Source organism: Thalassophryne amazonica, chromosome 16 (genome assembly GCF_902500255.1).
Source record: "Thalassophryne amazonica chromosome 16, fThaAma1.1, whole genome shotgun sequence".
Lineage (NCBI taxonomy): Eukaryota > Metazoa > Chordata > Actinopteri > Batrachoidiformes > Batrachoididae > Thalassophryne > Thalassophryne amazonica.
The window spans coordinates 20086304-20106782 of NC_047118.1; the positions used below are offsets into that span (position 1 = coordinate 20086304).

Consider the following 20479-nt stretch of genomic DNA (forward strand, 5'->3'; position numbering starts at 1 on the left):
ACTCTTCACACAAGGTCATAGTCAGTATTAATACACTGGATTACGTAAATGTTGTACTGGTTTTGTTGAACCATTTGATTAAACCTGATGTCAGACTTGTCTTACTCATGCCGTGGTTGTTTTGTGTTACTCATGTCTGACTCGCTCTCCCCAAGTCTGACTTTATTCAGGGTAAATGATTAAGCTGGAATGTATGTGTCGCTCCCACATGTAGTTTCTTGACAATTTGGCGACTGAGAAACGTTTAGTCTGGGAAAGAGGAGGCTGTTCCTGTCTGATCAGCAGGACTACTGAAGAGATGAGGGAGGATGATGAGTTATGAGCCCTGTGACCACCGAGCAGAACTGACCTTTTCTGCTTCAGTTATTAAAGGCTTGAAGGCGGTAAAACGGCAGAGGGAGAGATTCTTCTTTCAGATGTCAACACGTCAGCTTCCACATAATGCAGTGTTACTGTGTGATTCTTATTCATCACATTGAACTGGAATAAGGCAGACACATTCCAAAGGTGGAACCGTATGTTGTATTGAATCAATACGGCAACATTACATTCAAAGCACATCACCACCGGAGCAGCCACTGAACAAAAAGTAAGCTAGCAGCTCGCCAACTACTGCACAAATAAGTTACATTCACAAAATATCACTGTAAAAACACCAGAAGTCAGTGATCAAACAATATCCCGAAGAATGTCAGTTGTTGGGTCACAGGTACTTAAATGAACCACGTATCATCCTAATCCTATTTCATAACGTGCCACAGTGTCACCAGGTCACATTTTTCCACAACTTCGGACTCAAACTTCAGTCTCGTAGTTTTTTGTTTTTAAGACCTACTTCTTGGACACATAAATATCATGCAACATGTTTAGATATTGGTTCATTATCACAGAGGAAAGTACAAAATATCTACCTAACAACATCGATTTTTTTTTTTTTTTTTTTTTTGATGTTCAGAAGAAAGAACTTCTAACAGAAAGCAAGTACAGAAATCTCATTAGATTTGACACAGTCATACTCTTCATTTACAAGTGGGGCGCGCCAAGTGTCCTAATTTCAGGGCTTTGTACATGTAGATCCACTGTAATGTTGTACAACAAATACTCTGTGTGATTTTGTTTATAAAAGGAAAGGAAAAGCTCCATCAGTCCCTTATGCAACCCTGTTTCCGCTTCAGTTGACCCTGTAGTTTCGCCTCAAGGTTTCACAATGTGATTTTATTAATTTATTTTGGTCATTATTCCTGCGCTGGTGTTTCAAAACTTAAAGGGGTCATGATGTACACAATAGTTCATCAAGTTTCATGTTAAATGTCCTCAAAATGTTATCGTTCTATCGTGCCTGTAGTAAGCGCCACAGCTGTGTATAAGCAAAATTTAGGCTTAAAATGACTTTGCTTAGGTAGATGTGACTTATGTCACAGAAGCGCGTATCTGCACTTTCTCTAAGTAACACGCCCACTGAGCCAGTGGCCTGTTCACCTGAAAGCTGCATTATGCTAAGCTGCTGCTGCTGCACATCAGCATCCTCTCAGCAAATATTAGGAGGCCATTATGATACTGTTTGGGTTCTAGAGACCTCAGAACCATGCGACCAGCAATCTTGGAACCACTACACAAACCTTGTGAAAAATCTGTTTTTTTTGTCCTCCGTTGTTAAGTCATTTCTAACACTGAACGGCATGGGACTCTTTAACCTGTCTTAAAGTCTGCTGCAGAAAACACGCTGTGCTTTGTAGCAATGTAGTGGCTCAGAGATGGTATTGGTACTGCTGTTACCGAGGTCGTTTGTTTCTGAGGTCTCCAGTTACCACTGTTTTATCTTTATCAAGCGGCAGCCTCCAGTACTGTAAAGCTAAACCAATGCAGAAGTGCCAAAACCTGTAGATCTTTCAATGGCAACTTGAGACTGGCTCCAAAAGTGAGTCCCTCTCCACAGAGCCCTATGTTAAAATGTCCAGCGTTACAGCATAAGTAAACATGTTAACAGGATGGTACCAATAACAATTTTGGTCTTTGTAGCTAGTTTACCATATCAGAAAAAGTTGGGACATAATGGTGAAAAAAAAAAAAAAGAAACAAAACATGCGGTGATCCTTACATTTGAGTTTTTTTTTTCATTGCAAAAAGTATGATCCCAAGATATTTCATATTCTGTGTGGTCACCTTCATTTCATTTCTTAATATACATCAATTTCTGCATTTAAGGCCTGCAACATATTTCCCCCCAAAAAGTTGGGATGGGGCAATTTATTCTGAAAATCCTTATTAAATCATTACTTTTACAGTCAGTTTTCATGAAACAAATCAGGGGATGTACACATGAACATGTTACTGAATATGTCTTGGACTTCATCTCCACAATTATACAGAAATACAAACAGTGATACTGAGTGGTAAAACTGTGTCAAGTAGGCAGTTTTCAAAAACTTGAGTGACCACGCTGGAAGGAGACGAGTGAGGGAAGCCACCAAAACACTCTGAAGGAATATAGGCCTCTGTAGCTGTTGTTTGATAAGCTGCAAATAGTGTAACCTTGTTAGTTGCTCCTGGTGTGAAGTTGAGCACCTTGCATGGCAGCACCCTGACATCTGTGTGTGTGTGTGTGTGTGTGTGTGTGTGGTGTGTGTGTGTGTGTGTGTGTGTGTGTGTGTGTGTGTGTGTGTGGTGTGTGTGTTGTGTGTGTGATGAGTGTGAGAGAGAGAGAGCTTCTGATTCAGATGGAACAGCCCTATATGAATGCAGTACATTTGCCATTTGTGCATATTCATTGACAGCGTCATGATGAAGTATTGTAGGAGGAGGATTTTCTTCAAAAGCAAATGACAAATTTCAGCTGCAGTTTGTCAGAAGGCACGTGGAAAACCAGAGCTGAGATTTGTTTTTCTATTTTTCCAGTCCCTTGTTTACTCCACTACAACATGACGCTGTGAATGGAAGATGCAACAGGCAAACATTGCACCATTCCCTGTTTCTTCACCTCACATCCACAGAAGCTTATAATTCTTTCAGAGCTGTCATGGGTGTGTTTGGTGGCTTCCCTCACTAGTCTCCTTCCAGAATAATTACTCAATTGTTGAGAACTGCGTACGGGACACAGATTTACCATACAGTACCCTACTGTTTGTGTTTCTTAATTGATTGATGTAAATGAGTCCAAGATATTAGTAACCTGGAAATGTTCATGTATTCACGTATCCATCATTTGACTTGCCTCAAGAAAAGTAGCTGTAAAAGTGATGATTTAATCCTTATATTTAGAATAAATTTCTCACATGCCAGCGTTTTTTTTAATGCATTACAGGCCTTGTATAGAGGAGTGGATGTATATTAACAAATTAAATGAAGTTGGCAGGCACAAAACATCAATATCCTGGATCATATGGTCTCCCAACGTTTTTCTGATTTGGGGTCGTGTATGAAGCTATAAGTTTTACTAATGCTAAATTAAGATAATCTGCACCTTGTACAACCTTCCTCTGCTAGTGGCCTCTGCTAGTGGGTGGTCTCTAGCTGTGGACCTGACCATGTTTGACCATTTTATTACAAATATCTGTGATAATGTGGCTTACTGGGTGGTTAATTGTACTAACGGATGATATAAGAAGTATGTGTTGACTGAAATTTTTGTATTATTTAATTTGTATGTTAGCATTGCCGACACTTATTGAGGCTGTATGCAAGCCGTAGTCATTAATACCCACGTCCAAGTCAACAGTTGTAAGAACATCCGTCCAGTCCACAAAAATGTAGGTTAATCAGTCACCCAAACCCAGGTGACCTAGCCTGTTTGTGCAGGGTTCTCTAGTTTGAAGGTTCAGTAATCTGCAGGACCAGATCTAGGTTTCTTGGGGGGGGGGATACTGATATTGAATGAAAGGTACCATTTTCCTGCAATCTCAGGCAATTCAAGCATGTATTTTGGACATTTGGAGCAAGTAATAGCTATCATTTTATTAGAAAGTTGGGCTGTGATGATACATAAAAATAATACTGTTTCTGACATCAATGTCACAGTATTGTTTATACTCTGCATAATGGTCAGGTTCCACACTAACAACCAGGAGTAGAAAGTTGGAAATGGCACGTCATTATTTGGAGATGTTTTCATTGTTCAAGATGATTTATCCTCCTGGTTCTCGTAGAACACGGAGGTGCAGAAGCGGTGTTCCTCCACGTTTGTGTAGTGTGCTGCATCCTCTCCTCAGACATGACTACTCGCAGATGTGTTTTCACACGTCGGAGGATAAAGACCTTTTGTGGTTGGACAGGAATTGTTATTTGAGTGGCCACAAATACTTTGTGTGGCATCTTACTGTTTTGTAAATAGCTGTACATAAACACCTGAAGCATTTCCCTGCATTTTAATGTAAATAGTTGTATATAACTTTGTTGTTTGCTACATTTGTACATAGGGGAAGTGATGGTCTAGTGGGTAAAGCGTTGGACTTGAGACCAGAGGATCCTCGGTTCAAATCCCAGCCTGACTGGAAAATCACTAAGGGCCCTTGGGCAAGGTCCTTCATCCCCTACTTGCTCCCGGCACCTTGCATGGCAGCAGGCTCACATCGTGGTGAATGTGAGGCATTGATGTGTAAAGTGCTTTACCATTTGTACATGTTTTGAAATTTAAAATTTATATTTGCATTGTAAGTCAATAAAAATGGTTTGTTAAAGGTTTGTGGTTTTCACAGTAAAAAAAAACAAAAAAAACTTTTTTTCTATTCAGATTTTATGTATTTGTGTGAATTTAGGTTCATTGTGTTAAGCCAGTGGTTGGTGGTATTTACTCCAAATTAAGCTAAACATCCCAAGTCACCCGTGAAGTGGGATAATTGCCATTTGAATGTCAAAGTCTTAATTATGGAAAATTGTGTATGACATTTGCATTGTATGGTGCATCTTTATAACCAGTGAAGTTAAAAACAAAGTGACGTGATTTTTTTTTTTAAAATTATTATTAAAGTAACATTCATTCTCGCATCACAGATGAAAGAAACGTCTTTTTTAATTTAAACGAAAAGTACATGTAAGCATACAGCTAGTAGTGCAGCCTACTGAAACTTCATCAAAATGTATTCATTTATTGACCCGAACCTTTGGACTAGTGAACCTTCAGACTAATGGGATGTTCCCCTCACTTGGTGTCTTCAAGCTAGTTTGGCGTGTTCGAGCTTCATTCGTGTGAAGCAGCAGGTCTTTTCTACTGAGAGTGTACGCGCACAAAAACAACTAATATTCTCGCAACCTGAATTTGGGTTTTATTTTAGGATGCATCACCTATGTCATATATGACACCTTGCAACATACCTTAGCTCACCAAAAAAGTGTACAACATGACCCCTTGAAGCATGATTCCTATGTTCATACCATTTTTACGTAGTTTTTCCTAAAAGATCTCTTTGAAGCCTGCTTTGTGAAGTCACTGGTTCAGTAACGGGAATCCTATCCAGCATGATATACTGAGTTATTGCTCAGGCTACATCCTGTACACATACATACTAACCTGAGAATAACGTCGTACTCCAATCCATATACAGTACTGTATGCTTCAGTCTTTCACGCACAATAAGTAAATACCTGCTCCTATTTGCAGTATTCTGCAATGTACTTGTTTAATTTGACCCTCAGCTGCTCATAAGACAGTCTAGTGTCATAAAGGTAAAGTGATTGATTGATGCATTCTAACATGAATTATCTAAAGTTGATGCCACAGTGTATACATTTATATATTTTGTTGTCTTCACTGGAAAAGTGCCACTAAAGTGATGTTCATTTACATATCTTGACTGTTTACAGGGTTTTCCAGCATGTGATTCTTATCTCGGAAAGATGATGGGAACATTATGCTAATTGGCCACAAATTGAGATTATGAATACGGCCCCCGTTTGAAGGTTTTTTTCCAGTGATACAAGCTTAGAGAAGTGTGTGGTCAGCTGTAGGCTGTTTGAAGGGGAGTGGTCCCTCAGGCGTGTTGATGGACAGACTCCATTAGCTGCATCTCTGAGAGGTGAAGGGGGACAAGGAGGGGTACAGGGTGAGTATTTATAGGGGTCAGGAGGTGAGTATGAGTTCTGCATGGAATAAAGGCGGTCGATGGGGTTTCCCACTCGCCCCTGCAGGAGAGCACCCTCTGCTGTTGCCAAGAGGCAGTCGCCAAGGTGGCCGAGGCTTCCGTCGCTGTCGAGGTCGTGGAACACCGTCTCTGAATCTGCAACAATACAGAGCAAGAGGGCGCAACGTTAGTCCTTATATTAAAAGAAAGAACGGGTACAAAATGAATAGAGCAGTGGGAAAGTTGTTTTTTTACTCAAAATGAAAAATGCATCCAGCGCTCGCTGATGCATATCCTGTGCTTTCTACACGCCACAATATCGGGGTGCAAGTAAATATACATATAGTATATCTGAAATGTTGCTTTCGACTATAACTTAACATGTGTTTTTTATTATGACGTTATTCATAACGGTAGTAGCCAGTAAACCAGTAGCAATCAGTATGTCTGGTATTTATATTTATTGTATTTACATTTATATTTGCAAATTGTTTTTTTTTGTTTTTTTTAACTTTCACTTTTGATGCTCTGTGTGCTTCTTACCCTGTGTGCTGCTATACAATGCTGCTGGAACCTCAAATTCCCAGAGGGAGTCTTCCCAAGGGATTAATAAAGTTCTATGTAATCTAATACCAATCAATCACAAATATTTTACTGATCAATATATGCTGTAGATCAAAACTTCTTGTTTGTTTAGATATAAAAAGGGGTGGGTTTTTTTTAACCATATCAGCAGAGGAGGATTTTCTTTCACCAACACATCAAATCTAGGCTTGCTTCTCAGATGTACCTTCTGGCAAAATGTAGCTGAACTTTCAGGTCTTTTTAAAAAAACCCTCCTCTGTACCACTTCATCGTGAAGCTGTATAAGTTGAGATACAAAATGCAAAACATGCACTATGCACAATTTCTCCAATCGCAGCCACAGAAGCCTGTAACTTCTTCTAAATTGTCTGGGTGTCTTGGTGGCTTTCCTCACTCTTCTTCTTGTCTGTCTCCTCTACACAGATTTACCATACAGTGCCATACGGTTTGTTTTTCTTCATAATTGATGTAAATAAAGTCCAAGACACATTCAGTGACTTGGAAATGTTCATGTATCCATCCCCTGACTTGTCTGAAGAAAACTGGCAATAAAACTAATTATTTACAGGTATTATACTAAAGGGGCCCATTACCTATGCAACCGATCATCATAGCTTTTATATTTTTAATTAATTTATATCAGGATGTAGAGATTTGCTTTCAGTTTGAGTTTAAGAAGATAATTTTAGAATTTTTATATATTGAGAAGCCTGATTTACTTTTTATATTTGAAATGCCATAAACTAATTAAAACGAGCAATCAGAATTTCTCACATCCACCAATCCGGATCACCTCCAAAATTCAATGGAGTCTGTATGTATATTGGAGTCCATGCCCTAATATCTATATGTGGTGAAAATTTCGTCAAAATCTGTGCAGTAGTTTTGAAGTAATCCTGGTAACAGACAGACAAATAAATGCTGAGGATTTTATTATGAGTGAAATAGCAAGGGGACCAATCCTTTTGGAGGGCACTGTATCTATCCAAGTGTTATTCCCACAAGGTTTGAATAGAATCCATCCAGCTGTTTCTGAGTTATCTTGTCAGCACTCACACAGACATATACCAGTGAAAACTACAATGCTTCGCTCGCACGCAGGGTAACAGCACGTGGCTTTGAAAAATTCAAAACAGTACAAAATCTCAAAGAACTAACAGGCAGTACAGTATAACCCAAGTGTATTGTGGTTAAAAACAGCCTGTAGGTTCAACATTTGCCCAACTATCTCCTGCTACACGTTTCCTGAGGCGGTAATGAAGTTTGTTCAGTGCAGTTTGACCACGGTTGCTAAGCTCCCTTCAACATCAGTGGTTCGACGAGGTTGACCTGCAAAGGTTGATCTCAATTGTTGCTGTTGTGAGTGTAGGCGGGTCAGGGCAAAGTTAATTTTGAGTTGATTTTCTTCAGACTCGTGGCCTCTTGTTTTACCGTAGTGGATCTGCTCGTTGTTGAGCTGAGGCGGTGTGAGCCCGTGTCGAAACGGCTCCCCGCCATAGATGTTGGGATCCAGAGTGAGCAGCTGTTGTCGCGGCAGAGAGGGATACCCCAGGATCCCGTCCATCCCGTGGGTACTAGAGCCATCTGTGCGGAGATGAGAGACCCCTTAGCCATGCTGTGTTTTTGTCACTTTTCTTCTTAATCCTGCGTTAGCGTTGTAAGCGCTTACCTTCGCTGTCGTCGTTGCTCTGACGCCCCCTCTGCTTGACCCTCTCCTGGATCCACTCAGCTGCTCTTGTTCCTGCTGCTGTTGCTGTTGCTGCTGCTGTCGGCGAGCTATCTTCTTCATCTATGGCACAAAATGTCACACCGTCGGTATGAAACCCTTCTGGGATCAGATGTGACAAGAAAAAAATGCCGTCAGTAAATATACAAAGTCTAACCTTGGCCCGCTGGTTTTGAAACCACACCTGTACCACACGTACTGTCAGGCCTGTCTCAGCAGCAAGTGTCTCCCTCACCTGGAGAGCGACCATTAATAAATGTAAAAGCTGGTACATAAAATTGAATCAGACAATGTGATATGTAAGGGATGGGACTAAATTTATATCTAGATAAGACGACTGGGTTGACCTACCTTGCGACAAGGCTTAGCAGACACCTCAAAGGAGGCTTTGAAAGCGCGACGCTGCTGTGTGGTCAAGATGGTCCGGGGTCGTTTTGAACGTTTGTGCTCCTTGCCCTCATCGCCGCCCTTTCCCCCGCCAGATCCTCCTCCACCATCCTCATCCTCACTCTTCACTGAGCAAGAAGAAGGCAAAAAAACAAAACAAAAAACAAACAAAAATACAGAATAGCATGCATGAGCTAACTGAGATGGCATGTTGGGTTTTTTCTAGGGATGGGACAACTAGTCATAATAGTCGACTACCACTAGCTTAGATCAAACTAGTCAAATATTTTTATTAGTCGACTAGTCGAAAGCCATTTATTAAGTTCATTTAACTCTTAAAAGAATAGACCTGCTGGAGCTGCCACCACTCCCTTCATTCGGTGAGTAAAGTTTGTGAACCTCGGCAGCTCAGACGGGTTACCTATGCCTAGTAAATGAATGCAGGTATTGTCTTCATGCTAACGCTGTTTGTCGTATTTGTGATTTTGCTCTTATCTTGTTAAAATAAATGTCACATTTGAGTTTTACCATGAAGATTAAAGATTGGCTTAATTCATTCATATCAAATTTAGTCGCCAACTAGTTGATAACTAATGTTACCCGACTAGTTGACTAATGATTTTTATTAGTCAAAACACCCTAGTTATTAACCCCCCTCTATTTATGAGAAACCTTTGTTCAAAGCCAGCTTGTGGGTGAGTGGGACTTTTTTTTGGGGGGGGGGGGGGGGGGGGGGGTTGTTTTGGAACGCCAAAAACATGTTTGTAGGATTAGTCATTGGGACCCTCACCATCATAGTTACATTTGTTTAAGAATGTGCGGGCACGTAGATTTACATTGCAACTAATGTTTGGGAAACATGTCCAAGATCAGCATACAACACTGAAGCTTTGAAGTTAAGCTTCAAAGCTATATTAACCTCAAATCAAACATGATTGCTAAACCAGAGATAGCCATGAAAGTGTTTGTGCAATAGACTGTTCCTAACTGACGTCATGACCTACTGGCCAACATCTTGGTTGATGTGTTCAACACATATCAAAGCATTACATAAAGCAAGTTATTGGAGTTTTTGCAATGCATTTCCCCCCAAGTACAACTTCAGAGCCATTACCACATTAAAGATACAATAGTTGTCTAAGGGGAAATGGTTTGGGTCAAGGTTCTGGGCCGTGCTGACACTACATATTACAAGGTAGGTAGCTAACAAACTAGTGCAAGTTATTGGCTATCAGGCCATTTATTATTATTTCAAGACAGTGTTGGCTATCAAATAGGAATAAAGAAAGTCTTGTACAGGAGGTCATCAACCCTGCTTCTGGAAATCACCTGCCCTCCATGGTTTCATGTCTACCTACTGCAACCACAGGTGATTAGTCAAGTCTGGTTCTCCCTGGTCTTGATTGGTTCAGCACACCTGAATTTGTTAATTACCAGTGGGTGGACTGAGGATGGTTAGAAAAAAAATGCATGGCAGGCAATGTCCAGGAGCAGAGCTTGTAAGCACCCTTATGTATTTCAATTTATCTTCATTTATATAGCGCCAAATCACAACAGAGTTGCCTCAAGGCGCTTCACACAAGTAAGTTCTAACCTTACTAGCCCCCAGAGCAGCAGTGGTAAGGAAAAACTCCCTCTGAGGAAGAAACCTCAAGCAGACCAGACTCAAAGGGGTGATCCCCTTATGTAGCGTTAATTGGTAGCCTAGCAACAGATGCCCAAGGCATTGTGTTTTAGCCTCCTTGTTGGAGCACCGCCTCCCATTCCCAATGTGATGACTTCACATCCAGTGCAAGACAGATTCAATGCAGGTTTCACAGTGTTCAAATGTTGATGGACGAACACAATTGTACTGGTTGTTGTAGCGGAATCACTGCACATGATGACAGAAGAAGCAGTAACTTTGCTCTTTTTAACAAGATGGACAATAATTGCACTGAACTGACAGATGCAACAGCATTTTAGTGTTTTGCACCTTATGTTAAAACAGGAAGGGTCAGCTTTTTGTGAAGTTGCATCTTAAAATGCTAATGTATGATGCCATGTATGCATTCTTGCTGATATGATAGAAAACCAGGTGTCTTTCAGCCAATGACAAATTGTCATTGGGTCTTTACTTTATAGTTTCTCCTCTGCATTCAGGAAGACTTTACTGTGAAGCCCTGCACATGTATATTAAATGGGCAGTGGTTGCCTTGGTGGCCACCAGACCAAAGCTTTCGAAATGAAAGAAATTTCTGTGCAGAACTGCTCTCTTTTTCACAGACCTCACTCACTGTGTACCTCTCTTGACCATCTTTTTCTTTTATGGCCAAGCAGACGGTCACCATACTGAGTCTGGTTCTGCTTAAGGTTTCATCCTGTAATTGCTTAGGGCAGGGGTGGCCAAGTTCGGTCCTCGAGAGCCACATTCCTGACACTCTTAGTTGTCTCCCTGCTCCAACACACCCAAATCCAATGAAAGTCTCGTTAGCAGACTTTTAATGAGCCTTTCATTGGATTCAGGTGTGTTGGAGCAGGGAGACAACTAAGAGTGTCAGGAATGTGGCTCTCGAGGACCGAACTTGGCCACCCCTGGTTTAGGGGTAGTAAGATTTAAACATTACTCGTGTGTGGCTTTTGGGGGTGACTTATTATGGGATTTGGCACTGTATAAATTAAGTGAATTGATTTGAATGGCTAAAATTATACAAAATTATTTTGTTGGGTTGTGTGGAGATATGACTGGTTTCAGAAGATAAACGCTATGATACAAATACATATTCTTTTGTTATTATGTCATGTTTGTTTTGATTTCCCGGTTTTCTGTTTCTTCACATTTGCAAGGCTTTGTAAAATCCTTGTAACTGTTAGAATGGCCTAAGCAGTGGGTCACCCCTCCGAGTCTGGTCTGCTTGAGGTTTCTTCCTTAATATTATCAGAGGGAGTTTTTTTCTTACCACTGTCACCTGTGTGCTTGGTCTAGGGGTTGGTAAGGTTAGACCTTGCTTGTGTGATGCACCTTGAGGCAGCTTTGTTGTGACTTGGCGCTATATAAAATGAAATAAATTGAAACTGAAATTACTAGCTGAAGCAGGTCGAAAACTGACATGTCATTCCGCAGAACCCTAACTGCCCTTGTAGATCTACCTGTGGCATTCAGAGGAAGAATGGGGATAAAACAGGTTGTGACAGCCAAAATTCTGCCGCTGTTGTACCTGATTCAGTTGGGGTGGGACTGATGGCAGCCAGCATTTCCCTCTCCTTCTCATAGTCCATGCGACAGAGCAGCTGGCCTTCTTTCAGCACAAACTCATCACCTCTCTGCAGCCGCCGTTCGCACTCGCAGCAGCTGAAGCAGCCCAGGTGGTATACCTGGCCCAGCACGCGCATTATCAGCTCAGAGCGTCCGATAACCTGCAGGCAGGCGCTGCACTTCCTTACAAACAGCCTGGAGACAGACACACCAGCTACTGAGAGGTGATTTCACATGAATAATAATTTTTAAAAAAAGGCTGCAGGATGTGAGATGATGCACGCGTCAACAAGAAGGCAGAGGTAACTAAAGATGCAAATGAGGAGCTTTGACACATTTACCTGCAGCTCCAGTGGTACGGAGATTAGCGTGGTCTCTTAATTAAAGTTGTATAAACATCACCCAATGCACAGAGCAACAAGGTGAACATCTGCTAACAGGAATTACAGTCTGCTTTTATTGCATGTGTTTCTCCCTCCTGATCAATAGGTGGCAGTAGTTAGCTTGTGATGAAGGGGGCTGCCAAGTGTGAATCTTTCTCTTGCAATTCCTTAAATGGTAAACTATTTGATGGGAGGGCTCCAACAGTATTCCACCTGCAGATGAATAAAGTTAACATTCCAATGTGACACGGAGCCACAGGGTTTTTCCCGGGACCACTTTCCTCCTTGTGTACCTCCATCTCTACTCCTGTGAGATGTTGTAACCCTTCGGTGTCTGTTCCGGCTTCACATCCACATTTCTTTTCGAATCTCTCCTGTTAAATTCCTCCCAAATCCCTGCTCTCACTCTCGGTCACCCTCCCCTCTCTGTGTATTTTATGCCAGCATTCCCAGTTTCTCCCTCACGGCCTCCCGTCCTGCCTCCCCACTCCACTGAAACTAATAAAGACAGGATTAATTAGATTGTTGTTTAAACAGTGCGATGGCCAGACAGACGCTGTAAACTCATAACCAGGGATTGGAGATAGCATGGGGTTAATCTCTCTCCCCTCTCACTTATGCACACTTAAGCACACACTGACACACAGCAATGCATGCACATGTGTGGTGTGTGTGTGTGTGTGTATGTGTGCGCACATGAGCAGTCGATATACCCGGTCCGATTTTGACTGCAAGGTGCAACAGATCCGGCAACACTGGCTCAAATTTGAGGAAGGTCAGCGGATGCAGAAATGGCATCAAAAACAACAAAAACCCGGGCAAGAGACGGGGGGTGTGAACAGAGAGAGGAAGGGACGAAGAAAGAAGTGTTGATTCTCCCTGACTGGGTGAGAGGAAGGTGTTGCTGTCCAAATCTGGAGTGCAAAGAAGCAGCCAGGTCTGCACATTAGAGCTCCTAATCTGCGATTTTGTCTCATACGCAGCTGCTGGGGCTAATCTTTCTCAATCCATCTGCCAAACGCAACTCAAATTCCCCGAATGACAGTGTCGCTAATTCGACATCAGAGCACAAACGTCCCTACGAAAAGCCACAGAACCCCCTTGACAGGGCTGCATGTTTACACGCTGCTCAGTGTCTTTTCTTATAGAAACATTACACCACAGTTTACAGTTTAAACAGGCCTGCACCTCCACCGTACACCCATCACTCATCATAACTGACATCTAAACTCATGCTTATTTATAAAAGAGGCCGGTTATCCTTTTAGTCCTTTTCCCGATCCCGTCCCTTCAACATTTCAAGACACACACACACACACACACACACACACACACACACACACACACACACACACCACACACACACACACACACACACACACACACACACACACACCACACACACACACACACAACAGAATAATGACAGGATTTCTTGAAATAAGCCTAATGATGCTGTTGGTTGAGTTGTCCTCTCCCTAATCGGTTTGTATGCAGCATGGTAGGAATTTACTCAGTATGGCAAATGAAGACACTTGGGGTAACTGGCACAGAGGGGGGTCTGTAAGCAGATCACACTAATCCTTCTAATAGAAGTATCATTCACACTGGGGCTGACCAGGGAGCAGCTTCCAATAAATCACTATGGACATAATGGTTAAAGCGCACAACTACACACATGCAGCACACATTTGTTCACTGTAGACCCGAACAAGTTAGTAGAACTCAAAAACATTGAGGTAATCAATTGCCACAAATTTTAGAGTTCATAAACTTAAAAGTCAATTCTTCCCAGAGCTTAAAAGTTTGGATTATATGCTACTTAAGTTTTGATTACAATTAAATTAAAGTTTAATTTAATCTTCGGGCTGCTTCTTCGTTTTTCACTCTGGGTCGTCACGGTATGATCCGAGGTGGAACTGCAATGTTGATCTGGCACAAGTTTTCCACTGGATGCCCTTCCTGACACAACTCCACATTACATGGAGATATGTCACAGTTGTGGGTTTGAACTGGGAACCTTCTGCACAGAAACCAAGCGCACTACCCAATTGGCCACCACCCCTGCCAAAGTTATGCTTTGAAGTTGTGCTTGCTTAATATACAGTTGGTTAGTTTAAAGCAAGACCATGTTACACAATGTGAAATATTTAAGTAAGTAGAAGTTTTCTTAAAACTTTGAGTTTACACCACTTAATCTTTGTAATTAATTGAACATTCGGGTTTATGGGTTTATTTGTGGGGTTTTCTTTGCATCCAGACAATTTTCCTGGCAGTTGTGCTGAAACCTTTGCTCGTCTACCTGACTGTGGTTTGGTTCCAAAGAATCCCTCATTTTCCACTTCTTAAGTAGAGTTTGAACACTGCTGATTGGCATTCTCAGTCCCTTAGATATCTTTATATCCCTTTCCTGTTTTATACAGTTCAATTCCCTTTTCCTGCAGAGTCTTGACAATTCTTTTGCTTTACCTATGACTCAGAAACCAGGACACGTCAATGAAGCACTGATGAAAGGTGCAAGGGTCTTTCAGGAGCACAGAAACTGTTTGTGTCACTTGTATGCATGTTATCAGGCCAAAATCACCAGGGTATGTAAAATATAAATGTTTGATCAGGGTCATTTGGTTAGTTTCTGTTGTCATTATGATTTAAAAAGCGTAAACACAGTTGTTTGACAATAAATGGCTTCACCCAACCACTAACCATGAGTGGAAAAAAGTTTTTGGGTTATCATTCATATTCTCTGAAAAACGGCCCAAAAAATAAAAAAATTCTGCCAGGGTATGTAAACGTATGAGCACAACTGTAGGTACCACACAACTTTTTGTAATTTTCCATCATTCAGCCAGCATCCACTAATCAGACCAGCAGGTGACAGACACACCTATGGGATACTACACAGGCAAAACAAAGTTGCTCTTTTAATTGATCTGGCACAACCAGCATTTAATTACTTGATCCTCATTATGTACTCTTTTAATTTGGTGAGTTACAAGATGATAGCATTTATTGTTCTTGAGGGATGGTCTGGACGGAGGAACTCACACTCACTGCTCATCTGCATTTTTCTGTCCAAGCCGTACGGCTGCTACCAGTGCAGGGAAAATGTGCAGTTGCGGAATATTTAGTTTGAAAGATTTTAGTCAAGGTATATGCAAATGTATGGCCTTGACTGCACTGTGGCCTCACATGATGGCATCCTCAGTGTTTTACCCATTTGATGTTTTTTTTAATGATATCACATCTTGCTCTGAAATAATTGCCTTTGAACTGACAGTGAAAACAAACAGAAAATATGATAAGAATTAAAGCAGAAATAATGAATATGTCGTGGATGTCATTTACATCAATCATGAATAAATCCAGACAATATGGTACTGATTTTTATTGTGATATGGAATTTGCTTATTAAGTGAATGTATCACTTAAGCTACAGTGTGTAGGATTTAGAGCTATCTAGTGGGTGAGGTTGCACATTCCATTATGCCATTGCCAGTCACAATATGTTTCCCTTCATGTTTTGCTTCTATGTCCCTTTTCCTCTCTTGTGATAACTAATATATTTGACAAAAATGAGGCTTCTCAAATTTGTTATATTCAGTCTCCCAGCCGTACTTCAAAATGTCTGGAAGTATGTCCCTTTTAAGCTACTGTATCAACATGGCACTGGAACATGGTGACCTCCATGAGATGCAGATGTGAAGGGCTCATTCTAAGCTTGTGAAAATACATCGATTAGTTGTTGCACGTCATTTATACACTAGATGTTTATCAACATTATAGTCCATTTCTGCTCACAAATGGCCCTACATCCTACAAACTGTAGCTTTAATATAGTATATGTAGCTTGTTCTGTGTTGTGTCTTTTGACTCTTCCCACTCGCTCCCTTCGGGACGTGAACTCACAATCTCCAGAATGGAAGGTGGGCGCTCTGACCAGTTAGCTAAAAAACAAAGATACTCTGGACCGAGTGGCTAGAGAATCCTTTGGATGTTGGGGATGTTGTGAGGCCTACTGACAGTTTTAGAGTATCCCAGAATCCTCTGCGCACTGGGGAGGTAGGCTTGGTAATGGCTCAGCTTAATGCTAACTTTAACACTGAGAATGCCATAGACATGCTAACACGTTAGCATCAGTCCCGTTTTTAAGTTATAAAATACATCTATCAACTGTTTCAGAAGACCATAACAGGTCGATTTAACATAAAAAGGTAAATATTACTCACAGACATATGCTCTTTAGGGTTTTAGCGGGGAAAAATTAAGACAAACCGAAATAAAATAAAGAACCAATGAAGCAGCAGATCGAAGATCGAAGCACTGCTTAATTGGTTCAAGGTTCAAAGCAAAGCCGTGCTGCAGAAACACTTGATTACAGACCCGCTGCAGGGTCTCTAATCAATGTGGAGAAATGATCATTTTCCTGACACACACCCCCAAAAACAACGGCCACTCTGAAGGACCGATAAGGGAATCGTGAAGCAAAAAGGCTATTGATGTCAATGGATCGAATAATTATAATCCTAACAGCAAGTTTTTTTTTTTTTTTATGAAACTCACATGAAAGACTCACAATTATCTTAGTTAAACACCTAAATACATATTTTGGTTGAACTCACCTCCATAACGACGCAATGTTGCAAACAAGCTGACGCAAACGCTTGTTTACACTGACAACGAAATCTCGGCCTCCCCAGCGAGAACGTGTATACGCGCGAGATTTGACACCGTAAAGGCGTCACTTGACTACTATTGCACAGCGACTCCTGCTGGCCTCTGTTAAATATGCATATTTTGCTGTCATCGATCTATCTGTGTGTATGTGGGGTTGAAGGGGTGTTTTTACAAACACATACCTAAGGTACAACAACTGAACAGCGGGGTTAGCCATGTACACAGCCAAAGTAGTGTTCTCTTTGGAGTGCATATGTTGCATGCAGTACTGAAAAATAGACAAAACCTCAGGAACCATCACTGCGGGCAACTTCATTCATCACTGCCAATGGTTTATGAAAGGGTTAGAAATGCACAGCTAAATGCAAACCTGTGGATTGTTGGCTCACACGTAAAGAGGTCGACAAAGGTGATGTATCGTTAGCTCCGACTGAGTAAAATCATCCAGTTCTTTTTTGTTCTACTGCAAATCCTACACATACAAACAGGATATCTTTGCCATCTCCCTAAGCTGCGTCATGTGGCATTGCTTTGCCTGTGAGCTCTGACAAGCTCTGACGACAATGCTGTGGACTGCAACACAATCAGACCATAATTGTGCCTCAGAGTGATTACAACTATAACGCTTGCTCTCATAATTGATGACTTCTTATATGAGAACAGCATTGCATAGACTGACTTTAAAAGAATTAATATAACATTCATAACCATCTGTTCATTAGTGTATAATTCCCTGCAACAACAAATCGATGTGTTTTCATGAGCTTAGAATAGGGAGTGGGTCTCGTCATGTCAGCTGCCATGTTGCACCACGATGATACATTTACTTTACCATTTGCATTTTGCAATCCCTTGGATATCTTTTTATATCCCTTTCCTGTTTTATACAGTTCAATTACCTTTTCCTGCAGATTCTTTGACAATTCTTTTGCTTCTCTATGACTCAGAATCCAGAAATGTCAGTGCAGCACTGGATGAAAGATGCAATGGTCTGTCAGGAGCCCAGAAACTGACTCACCTTTTATACACACACTGATTACAAGCAAACCAACCACTAATGAATGAACCATCTGTTAGTGTATAATTCCCTGCAGTTGTGTTTTCATGAGCTTAGAATAGGGGAGTGGGTCTCCTCATGTTGGTTGCCATGTTGCATCATGATGGTACAATTACTTTGCCTTCTGCATTTTGCAGTGTGGACAGATGACTGAAGAAAAAAGAAGAATTTGTTGCTCCCTTATACACCATCTATTGGTTGCAAGTGCAGACTGACAAATTTGAGAACACTTATTTTTATGAAATGTTTAAATTATTACAAAAGAAGGAAAGGGAGCATGAATTCGCATCACCAAAGATGTGAAAACCTGGTGAAACCAAATCGTGATGAGCGATGGCATAATGAAATTGTCAGCCTCACCACTAGATGATACTAAATCCTACACACTGTAGCTTTAAAGAGCCACCATTTCCACTCTTGTCCCTGAATGCATCACACATTGAAGTTATGTGCAACTCTGTGGTTCCCATGTTCGCTCCACATGTCCAGGACGGCCACCTCCTGCTTCAAACAAACGGCTGCTTGTACGTGAGACAAAAATGTGTGTCCAGTAAACCACGTGGAACTGATTAAAAAAAAAATGAGCAAATGATATGCAACAATCTTTTAAGTTGTGTTTAGTATCCATTTCTTAGATGTGTGCGTAAGGGTGCGCACGCACACTTTTGGCGGATATTGCTCTGTGAAGCAAAATGGCTCAAAGCCAGGCTTCAGTAATCACATCATCTCCTTTTATTAAATCTCCCTGCACTGCTTCTGTGTTATTAAAATCTCCCAGCATTCCCCATGATGCTCGCTACCCCTGCCACTGCTCACTCACTCACACACACACACACATTTATATATATATATATATATATATATATATATATATATATATATATATATATATATATATATATGTGTGTGTGTGTGTATATATATGTGTGTGTGTGTGTGTGTACAGTACAGTCACACACATGAGGAACACATGCAGTCGCATGCACACACAAATACGCACAGTATGTGTAAACACTGATAAGGCGCCTGGTTCCAAACATCAATAAAAACTGACAGATGCTGTCATTTGTGCACCGCATCCATCCATGCATCAATAAACCATCATCGTAAACAGCCCCCCTTGCCTAAATGAACAGTTTGGAAAAACTGCAAAACTCCAATTTTTTCTTGTAACTGTGCTGTTGCCTGATGGCCAGGAGATAATGGAGAGCACTGAATAAATCCTAAGAGGTGTTTCTACGCTAAAAGGCCACAGTCAAATGGACTGGAAGGCTTTGATGGAGGCCTGTGATATTCAACACCAAATGCATTTGCAACACGTAAAAACCTGCATGACAGACATCATATGTGTGTCTGTGCATGCGCAGCGTACACCTGATGCTACAAAGCATGAATGCTATGTGTGAGGGTGCAGATGAGAATGTGTGTTTGTGTGTGCGCGTGTTAGTTTAGATAAAACAGTTAATCCCCAGGCCACCAGAACGCAATATCCTGTCTGCCCGTTTCTCATTTCCTGTCTGTCTCTGGCGAGGCGGGAAGCAGCGGGGAGGGGGCGGCGGGGGACAGCGGGACCCGTTGCCCCAGAAACAGAAGATACAGCCGGTCGATTTGAGAGAAGTCGACGTCGTTCCTCCTATCTCTCCCTCTCCTGTGTGACCCCCTATTCTCTCTCTTTTTTTCCCTTTCTCTCCCTCTCTCCTTTTATTATCTCAGATTTAATAAAGCCGAGGCGAGCAGCTTGTTCTGCCATGAAACATTTATTAGCTGTCTGTTATAAAATTGTTGTGGGGGAGGAAAGATGATGGGGTCTCATCGCACATTATGCAAAAACAGTGGCAGACCCCCCCCCCCCCCCCAAAAAACGCACACACCGCCACAAACAAACCCCCAGGCCCCCGTCCGAAAAGTCAGACACCCTCATCTTTCCTGCCCTTACTCTCAAACCCATTCATCATTTCTCAGATTTCTTCCCAAATGTTCTTTCATGTACGGCACAAACTTTCTGCTACAACTCTCCAACTTGTCCACCTTCCAGGAACTGGCACATCTCCACCCAAAATCTGTTAAGCTAGGTAAAATGAGAGTTTTTAGGTAAGGGAAAAACTTTTCTCAAACCAGACTACTGCAGTTTTTTTCATGAGCAAACTTAGGTGTCTCTAACTGACAACTTCAACATGCCTTTTCATGCATCATTAAATACATCCCACCTGATAATTCTTCTGCACATGAAAGAACACAAAGAATGCACTTATATACAAGAAGACAGTATGGTAAATTCCCTGTGATTAGCAAGGCATGTAATGGAGTGAGACAGAGAGTGAGTTGCTTTGCAAGATTTCCATCAGTAAATTGATAAAAAAAATTTATTGCATATTCTGG

The 20479-nt window shown here is 41.4% G+C and overlaps 1 protein-coding gene across 1 annotated transcript in view; it reads right to left on the reverse strand.

Moving 5' to 3' along the window:
* Positions 1-5841: 5841 nt before the first annotated feature.
* The window catches only part of LOC117528001 (LIM homeobox transcription factor 1-alpha-like), a 40073-nt gene continuing 25435 nt past the window's right edge, over positions 5842-20479 (reverse strand). Inside the window, 7 exon segments of the mRNA XM_034190523.1 lie at positions 5842-6209; positions 8070-8222; positions 8308-8331; positions 8334-8427; positions 8522-8599; positions 8716-8879; positions 11949-12181. Of these exon segments, the coding sequence (XP_034046414.1) occupies positions 5842-6209; positions 8070-8222; positions 8308-8331; positions 8334-8427; positions 8522-8599; positions 8716-8879; positions 11949-12181 (1114 nt within the window).